Source organism: Penaeus japonicus, unplaced genomic scaffold (assembly GCF_977035675.1).
Source record: "Penaeus japonicus unplaced genomic scaffold, GWHDUDI00000001_assembly GWHDUDI00000036, whole genome shotgun sequence".
Lineage (NCBI taxonomy): Eukaryota > Metazoa > Arthropoda > Malacostraca > Decapoda > Penaeidae > Penaeus > Penaeus japonicus.
Genome location: NW_028234438.1, coordinates 14,750,395 through 14,760,394, shown reverse-complemented (window position 1 = coordinate 14,760,394; position 10,000 = coordinate 14,750,395). Strand labels below are relative to the sequence as shown.

At 36.6% G+C, this 10,000-nt stretch overlaps 1 protein-coding gene across 1 annotated transcript in view; it reads left to right on the top strand.

The window, feature by feature from the left end:
• The window catches only part of trol (terribly reduced optic lobes), a gene marked incomplete at its 5' end in the record, with an annotated part of 223,644 nt that overhangs the window by 206,239 nt on the left and 7,405 nt on the right, over nucleotides 1-10,000 (top strand). Inside the window, 16 exon segments of the mRNA XM_086531816.1 lie at nucleotides 1,619-1,888; nucleotides 2,226-2,401; nucleotides 2,523-2,644; nucleotides 2,858-2,952; nucleotides 3,296-3,481; nucleotides 3,849-4,066; nucleotides 4,243-4,396; nucleotides 4,633-4,826; nucleotides 5,349-5,513; nucleotides 5,688-5,882; nucleotides 6,222-6,403; nucleotides 6,733-6,869; nucleotides 7,161-7,358; nucleotides 7,777-7,989; nucleotides 8,528-8,675; nucleotides 9,364-9,681. Of these exon segments, the coding sequence (XP_086387942.1) occupies nucleotides 1,619-1,888; nucleotides 2,226-2,401; nucleotides 2,523-2,644; nucleotides 2,858-2,952; nucleotides 3,296-3,481; nucleotides 3,849-4,066; nucleotides 4,243-4,396; nucleotides 4,633-4,826; nucleotides 5,349-5,513; nucleotides 5,688-5,882; nucleotides 6,222-6,403; nucleotides 6,733-6,869; nucleotides 7,161-7,358; nucleotides 7,777-7,989; nucleotides 8,528-8,675; nucleotides 9,364-9,658 (2,948 nt within the window).

The window sequence follows — 10,000 nt, the reverse complement described above, 5'->3', positions numbered from 1 at the left end:
TCACTTGAGTAGAGATTATTGCTGAGGATTTTTATCATGTAATGCAATAGACATGAATAGATGTGTCTGTTGGTTTGATATCATACTTTTCAATCATGTGATATGCTGATAGATTACATCAGTTAATAGAATTATTATTGTATATTTGATGAATTACTTGTTACTTTGTCATACTGTTGTTGTCATGATTATGGCATTATTATTATTATTCATTCCTGATACTATGAACCTTATTTTCATCTTTATGATGATAGTGACTCCTGTGTTATTAGATAATAAGCATTGACATTTTTTTATTAAGTAAAGGCCTCACAGAATATAGTTGATGATTTTCTCTTAGATTGCAGAGCTGCATGATTTTTTCTTAGGATAGAAGTGTTTCTTCATTCAACTCTGAGTAGACTTCACTGCTCCTCTTTCAACTCATGAATGGCCTCAGTCTTGCTCAGTGCCTTTTCATTCTCACTCATCTCTTCAGCTGATATTCTTTATGATTATTATCATATCATGCCAAGCTTTTTTCTTTTTAAGGAAGTGGAATTAGGCAAAGACTTGATTCTTTGCTTCTTTTTTTTTTGCATATTGATGTAATGATAAATTGTTTTTATTTTTCAAATGTATATTAATTGTGCTAACTCTTTTTGTTGCATGCTCACAAGCTTGGAATGGCTCAGCAGGTTTTCTTCTGAAGCAGACTAATATGACTAGCTTATCTACGGGTGTTTATAATGCCGATGGAACTATGTGTGGTGAAGAGTGTGCTTACACTCTTGCAGATGACTCGAAAGTCAATTCAAACTCACAACAGAATATAAGCAAAAAGGCTCATAATATGAAATATTCCTTAAAGGAAGTAGATTGTTTGGTATTGGGATCGTTATCAGATCAAGTCAAATGCATCACTAATTCCAAGGCTAAGGAAGATCAGGCAATTGTAAGAAATCAGGAGGAAATTTCTAACTTGGGAGGGATACTTCAACTCAACCGTTCTTCGGTTGGAACTTGGTTTGCAGTCGTTGATCTAAGAAACTGTAGTCACTTACCAGATATATGCTTCATCCTTATGGCCAGCGACTTCCAGAACTTAGAAAGGAGTTACATCTTCCCATCTACTTGTTTTTTCATCACTGGGTTGTTGGAGTCCTGTAACTTGTTAAAAGCATATTCTAATAGTTGTGCCAATATCAGCTATTTCTTTAAGATAACCACTGTTCTAGGGGACATGGTAGATGTAAACATTAACTCTAACTTGTCGCTCTTTTGTAATACAACTAACAATGCATGTGATTGGATGTGCGTTGATATCACAAGTAATAGAAAAGACAGTGTTAAAATTGTCTCCTTGGAAAAGGACATATTGCCTGCAGGTGAGTGCACAAATGGTGCAGTCAGTTTCTTTTTTGTGTTCTTTATATCATTAAAAATACATATAGATATATATCTTTTACAAATTTTAGCAGAACTACTTCTCAGAACCTGTAACTTTCAGCAGGACAAAAGAAAGGAATCCTTTTGCATCCTCTAAAGAAATAAGAAAAACAATAAAAGGCATGAACTAAGAATCATTATACTCCTCAGTAGATCATATACTTAGATCCTTATTTCATATTTCAAACAGCAGGACAACAAAGCTTGGACATCAGAATCATACCCAGTCGTCGCAACGTAAGAATTGGAGATAATATTGACTTGATGTGTGAAGTGAGTGGTGAGGCACCAGCGTCAATCACTTGGAGAAGAGTAAATTCACGCCTTCCTCTCAATGCTCAGTCACGTGAGAATGTGCTTAGGCTGATTGATGTGCAGGCTAACTATGGAGGAATTTACCAGTGTGTTGTAACTACTGCCAATGGCGTCTTTGAAGAAAACTTCCCACTAGCAATTCAGGGTAAGTCTTTTTTTTTTCTATGCTTGCTCTTTTCATGAAATTGATGCCGTTCACAAACTGAAGTTCTTTTGATGTGCTTATAGGTTAGAATTATTGATAGATCAGTAGATCCAAGATCATTGATTAAATGCAAATGATAATGTTTTATTTCACTTTAATTCTGGGCTTTCCTTATGGATGGATATTAATTGGTGAGATATTGCAATGGTCATAATTGTTTGCTATGGATTACTGAGATGAGATCAATTTTCCAAGCATGATTATTATTAATGTAATGTAAATCCAAAGTCTAATAAGGTAAAAAATGTCAGACTAATTGTATATGGCCATATTGCAGGTGTACTTTCTGCTGAACGTGTCGATTTTGAACAAACCCAACGATCAGTCATGACACGGTCTGTAGCCTTTGGCCTAGGCGTAGTCATGGAATGCCACATCAACCTGAGTCCTCCTGTATCATACACCTGGAGCAAGCAGGGTGGTGAACTACCTGTCAACTCCCTTGTTGAAAATGTGAGTTGATACATATTTTTATGGGCATGAAAATGTGGTTGAATCCATTAGTGTGTTGCATTTAATGTGTCATTGTTTCATAATCAAATTCTGATTTTTTTTTTTTACCTGTCATTTGCAGAATATCCTGAATATTCCTGAAGTCCACACAGAGGATGCAGGATTGTTTGTATGTACAGGCAGTAATTCTAATAGATCTGTGGACCATGCCACTCTACTGGTTGTCACTGGAGTTATTCCAAGGTATGAAGATATTGTTTTCCATGTTATTACTTTTTATAGGAAAATATATTTTTTTTTAAATTTTAGATTATAAAACTTTTTCAATGAAAAATATTTGATTGTCTAAAATGAATATAAAATAATGATGTATGAATATTATTCTTGCTTGTGAATATTTATTCAAATGTCATTAAAAACTTGTTAGATGATAATCCAGAATTGTTTGAATTTCAGATTCTCAGAAAACTCCTACCTGTCACTGCCAACACTGCCAAGGGCTTACCTCTCATTTGATCTCGAAATTTCATTCAAGCCAGAGTCTGGAGATGGTAAGAGTTCAGAGTTCAAATGTTCAAAAGCACAGTGAAGAAAGCAGGCATTATGTTTATATTTCATTTAATTTTTCTTTCTTTTTCTCTCTTCTCATTCTTTCTTTCTCTATTAGAACAGTTTATTGTTATACTTTCTGCCTTTTTGTCAAGATATTATCAGATACATCTTTTACTCTGGTATTGTATTTTTGTATTTATTTTTTCTAAGTACCTTTCACTTGCCTCATTAGAAATATGGAAATTACAATCTCATTCTTACAAGGGTTACATTGTTTAAGCCATAGTGCAGTACTCCTTGCAGTCTTGAAGCGAAATGCACCTCCTTTTATCTTTTCCACAGGTCTGATTTTGTACAATAGCCAGCGTGAAAGCCAGGAAGACGGAGACTTTGTTTCCTTCGGTCTGAATGGAGGGTATGCAGAGTTCCGCTTTGATGTGGGTTCAGGCCCTGCCATTATTAAGTCTCGTCAGCCATTGGCCCTTAACAGGTGGCACACTGTGAAGCTCTCAAGAGACAGAAAGAAGGGTAAGGATTCATGGTCCTTTTATGTATGTTAGCATGTACACACACACACACACACACACACACACACACACACACACACACACACACACACACACACACACACACACACACACACACACACACACACACACACACACGCACACACGCACACACGCACACACGCACACACGCACACACGCACACACGCACACACGCACACACACACACACACACACACACACACACACACACACACACACACACACACACACACACATATACACACTTACACACACATACACACATTTACACAATCGAATCTGCATATATAATATATGAGTGATACCACTATTTTATAACCAACTCTCCTTTTACTCTATCCTTCCAGGTAGCATGATTGTCAACGATGGGGAACAAATTACTGGTAGCAGTGTTGGCCGATTCCTGGGACTGGATCTGGTGAGACCAATGTATCTTGGTGGTGTGCCAGACTTTGACAACATCCACCAAGAGGCAGGATTTACATATGGTTTCAGTGGATGCATCAGTCAGCTGGTGATTCGAAATTCTGTGACAGTTGATTTGATGAGAGATTCAAAGACGAAGGTAATTTTTCTCTGTATTGTGTCTCATGCTCTTTTTTATACCAACTTAATCTTTGGTATATTTAGATAAGTAAATATTGAAAATAGAATAATGATACTTATCACAAAAGTAGAAGTAAGTGTCAAAAGATTATAGAAAGAACAATATGGAATAACAAAGGAACACCAATATTCCAGATTGGCATCAGCCCATGTGAGACCTGTATAGGCAACCCATGTCAGAACAATGGTGTGTGCCAAGAGGCATACACTGCAGTGGGCCACAAGTGCATTTGTCCAGCTGGCTTCTCAGGGGGACTATGCGAGAACACAGGAGAAGCTTGCTATCCAGGTAAGAAACTCAGTAGAATCACTTGGAATTACATTAGATAGCATGAAGAAATAAGGTGAGATGAAACTGGATGAAATGATCATTAAAAAAGAATGTTAGTCAGAGACATACATAGATAATATTTGATATTTTGAAAGCTGCACAAGAGAATATTTACAGTTTAAGAGAGGCACAGAAAAAGATTAGAACAATGCAGGAGAATCAGAGTTACAAACCATTCTTTTTCTTCCTTTCAGGTGTCTGTGGAACTGGCCGCTGTGTGAATAAACCAGGAGGCTTTGAATGTTTCTGTCCATTTGGCAAATTTGGACAGAGGTGTGAGAGGGACATCATGATTCAGGAGCCTGCATTTGGAGATGGATCATATATTGCTTACCAAACACCAAGAGCACTCAAGCGATTCTCTGTGGACCTGAACTTTAAACCTGAGGTAAGAGGTTTGTTTATATATATAAAGAGGCATATATATCTATATCTATCTATCTATCTATCTATCTATCTATCTATCTATCTATCTATCTATCTATCTATCTATCTATCTATCTATCTATCTATCTATCTATCTATCTATCTATCTATCTATCTATATATATATATATATCAGTATATATACTTTTCTATATATATGTATAATTATATTTCCATATATACAGAGGCATATATATCTGTATCTATATCTATATCAGTATATATATATCTATACCTATCTATATCCATATCTGTATCTATATATATCCATATATACAGAGACATATATATTAATATCTATATCTGTATCAGTATATATGTTTATATATATATATAATATATATATATATATATATATATATATATATATATATATATATATATATATATATATATATATATATACACATTTATAGATATTGCAGCAGCTTTTTATTACATGTTATTAAGTGTGTTGTAAGTTTGTATTTTTCTTGATTTGCAGAGCCTGGAGGATGGTCTGTTAATGTACTGCTCACAAAAGTATCGTGGAGAAGGTGACTTTGCATCATTAGCCATACGAAACAAGCGCTTGGAGTTCCGTTTCAACACAGGAAGTGGCACTGCTACTCTGCAGAGTGAACCATTGTTGCAAGATAAATGGGTTGAAGTATGTTCATATTAGTTGGTATTAGAAAATTGGCTTGTAAAGACTGCTACAAATTAGTTGATGAAGGCTATTAAATACTTCAGGGAAGTATTTAAATTGTTAGATTAAAAGAGTGATTTCTTTAATTTTACTTTGTTATTTATGCTTATTCAGATGCTAATGTTTTGATTCCAGGTGCGTGCTAACCGAACAGATCGTCGTGGATCCATGACAATCAATGGAGGCCAAATGCAGAACACTGAATCCCCTGGTTCAAACAGAGGACTGAATCTGATCACCCCGCTATACATCGGAGGTGTCGACAATACCCGTGTGGAAATCTCACCTGAAGTTGGAGTGGATGGAGGATTCAAAGGATGTGTCAAAGAGGTATTGGTTCATTGTTTTTGGTTCTACAAAAGGAATTAATGTGATGGCACACATTTTGTTAGAAAATCTTTAACTCGGAAATTGCAATCTGATTTTGGAGAATTAATTCTAGATAGAAATATTATCTCAATTCAAATCTCATTCCTGTTTGATAAGTAATTTTCTATCTGTCATCTACACAAAGCATTTTACTTTAATTGTAACTTTCATCAGCAGTGACCTAGGTATACTAATAGTAGCTGCAGATGGTTCTACAGATGGCAGATCAGCCTACTTGTATTTAGAGTTTCACATGTAACAAAATTCAAGCACTAAAAGTCTTTTTTCATTACATTTCAGATCAAGATCATGGACCAGCAAGTTCGCATGGCAGAATCACTAGTGGACTCTGCCAATGTGGGACAGTGTGGTGGTGCATCAATCGCCTTCTGCAGCACAAACCCTTGCCTCAATAGTGGACAGTGTTCAGAGGACCCAGGCTCTGCACATGGGTACTCTTGCTCATGTCAAGAGGGATACAGGTGAGCTTGGTAGTGTGTGTGTGTGTGGGGGGGGATGAGTGTGAGTGCATGTATGTAAGTGCATGTACAAAAGTCATACATGTGTGTTTATGTGTGTGTGAGAGTGTGTGTGTGTGTATGGGTGTGTGTGTCTGTGTTTTCTTTATTATCAAATATGATGAATTTGTGCTCCTTTTTTGTACTTAAAGTGACTATATCCATTGTTTTCAAATTGTGATACAATCATATTTTCCTGTTTAGTTTCTCCAGTATTTTGGTTATGTTAGCTCTAGGTAATAAATATTCCCACTGTAGACAGAAATGTAATGCAATTTCTCTTGATATCCCAGTGGCCATAATTGTGAGTTTGAGCCTGGAGTCTGCACCATCGTACGACCTTGCAAGAATGGTGGTGCTTGCATTGGATCAAGAAATGAATATTCCTGCAACTGCCCACTTGGTTTTGCTGGCCAGCACTGTGAACATAGTAAGTATTTGTTTTTTTTATTTCCCTGTATGCTATATAGTATGAGACTCTGCATTGAGTTTTATTTAATGCATATATTTTCAATATGCCCATGTTAATGTTTTCTTTTTCTTTCTTTCTCGTTCTCTCTTTCTAAATATCTCTATAAAAAGAAGGACAGGCAGACATTCTTGAAAAATATTGCAGTAATAAAAGAAAAGATTAAAAAAAAAAAAAAAAAAATTGATAAAGAACAACAAAATAAAGAATGAAGGAAGAGAGTTTGTAATAAACCCCCTTTCTTGACCACAGGTGTTGTAATACGTGAATCAGCATCTTTCGCCGGCGATTCTTGGGTTGAGTTTGACCAGCTGATGTTGCCACAGGAGGATGGACAGCCACAAAAGGTCACCTTTGAGTTCTCAACAGTGAAGCCCAATGGACTGCTCTTCTGGTATGGGCAGGAGCCAACGGTCTCTGGCCGCGGACAGGACTACATTAGTGTTGCCAGTAAGTGATTCTGAGAAATACATGACTGTACTGAAGAGATGCACAATTCATAAGATATTGGATGACAAAGATGTTGTTCCTCAGAATTGTGAAAAAGACCCCAATTTCCCCAATTACCATTCCTTCCTTCACATAATGTCCATAGGCTGATAGTAGTGGCTCATCAGTGGCCCAAACCCTCACACTAAAACATTATTGAATTTTTTGATATATTGTACCAGCTCTGTCCATTGATCAGAGTGGCTTTCTAATTATAAAGTGAAAGCTGTTTATAGTTTGACCATATATATTTCCATATGTGTGTGTGTGTGTGTGTGTGTGTGTGTGTGTGTGTGTGTGTGTGTGTGTGTGTATGTGTGTGTGTGCGTACGTGCGTGCATATGAGATAAACATCTTACCTTTCAATATTACCTTACAGTTAATGAGGGAATAATAGAATTCACGTTTGACGTTGGCACTGGACCAGCCATGGTAAAGTCACCAAGTCGAGTTGATGATGGAGAGCGCCACACATTGACAATCGAGAGGTTTGGCAGGCAAGGTTTCCTCGAGTTGGACGGTTCAGTGCGTGAACAAGGACAGAGCCCCGGAATTCTCCATATGCTGAATGCTGAAGGCAATATTTATATTGGTAGGTTAAGGGTCCTCACTTCGGTGCCTTTATCCTGGGTAATTGTTTGAGTCATTAGTGTAACCTAGATTGCAAGAAGGTGGGGGAGAGGAATAAGTTAGGTGATCATAGTTTTCGATGAGATGGTCTGTGACACTCCATTCTTAGAATTTGCATGACAGATTTGTTTTCCCTTGTGTTTGACAGTGATTGAAATATTTCATTGGTGAACTGTGCAACATTACATTAGTAAATTACAAAACCCAGGGCCTTCTACCCTTGCATTGTCTATGGTTTCAGATCTTTGATTTTTTTCGTAGATATTTTCTCCATTTTCAATATACATGAAAGGGTGAAATGAAGTATAACCACTTTATTTTTTATACTAAAAGTATCTACAAGTATATGACAAATTCAGCCATAGGAGTCTCTTGGCATTACTGCTCGAAATTCTGAAGGCATTTATAAATACATAATTTTTTCATTCTTGTATTTTATATTGCTATGTAATGTATTATTTTATCCTTCTGTATCTCTGCATAATTGTTTGGCTTTGCAGGAGGAGTCCCTGACCTGGCTCTCATGACAGATGGAGTTTACACTACAGGCTTCCAGGGTTGCATCCATAAGTTGTCCATTGGTGAAGAACAGTCCATTAACTTTTTGGACCGTGCGCTGTCTGGCGTCAATGTAAATACGTGTCCTAGGTAAGATATGCGGTTGAGAAAAAACAGGATTAGAAATAGGAACCCATGGCCTTCAACATGTAGTTTATTTATGAATTATTTTCCTTGTTTTCATTTCCGATTGCATTATAACTTGCTCCCAAGCATTTAACAAACTGACTTGTCACCATGTAGTATTTAGAGACCATGTTTTATTGTTTTGTGAAGTTTTAGAATATTGTCTTGTTTGTATAAAAGTAGATTAAATGCATAAGTCCTGTTGTATTTCAAGCATGTTGCCCTCATGTAAATACAGAAAAAAGTTAAGCATGCTAGATAACTGTTTTAATCCAGACAGTGCATAAAGCAGGTAGCTTTAAAGCAATTGTTAAAGTACCTAATGTAACTACTGATTACATTGAAGTAGGAAGTGAGATGCTAGATATATCAGCTTAAATGTAGAAGTCAGTCTTGTGTATTGAGATATTTATATTTGAGAGAAAGATTGAAATGAGAGCTTGTGACATTCAAAGCTAATATGCAATGCAATAGCTTCATTTTTCTTTTATATGACCTGCTTCTGCATTTATTGTCCTTTTGCATCATGCCATCTCCATCTCAAGGTAACATGTAAAAATTAACGAAAAGTCGGAGGATATTGTGTAGCCCTTTCTCGTAGTACGTCTTGCTGATGAATGCCCTTGAATCCCTCCGTCCCCTGCTCAAACAGCTCTGGTGGATGGGAACACACTTCTGAGGGATGGAAGTCAGCTAGTTCTGGTGGCTGGAACTCAGGCAGTTCTAGCAGCTGGAGCTCAAGCAGTTCTGGTAGCTGGAACTCAGGCAGGTCTGAAGGTTGGAACTCAGGCAGGTCTGAAGGTTGGAACTCAGGCAGCCCTGCAAATCGGGGCAACTCACGTGTTTTCAACACCCTTGAGGAAAATCACTACGTCACTAGGCCTGCTTACAACCGCAGGACTTACAAAAGGACTGATCACACTTCAAGAAAAGTTGTTTACAACTAAAAGGATACTCAGAAATATCTTTGGTAAGGCTAACGCAACAGGTCCAAAGATTGGAAAAAATTTTAGTCTAAGAACTGTTGGTAAGGTGTAAATTTGGGGAGATACATGTGTGTCTCACAAGTTAAAGTTTTCAACTTCTTTAAACTGCAAGAAAACATTATTAATCTTTAATTTTATAAGATAAAGAACAGAAGGAAAAATAAATCCTTGTCAGATAGAAAAAATTGTCAAAGGGTATCATTAATTGGTATTTATTATTATAAATAGTACAATGGTCCAGCATTCAAAAAGTTTACATTGTTTCAAACATGTGGCTTTTACAAACATAGAGAGGAAAGTTAC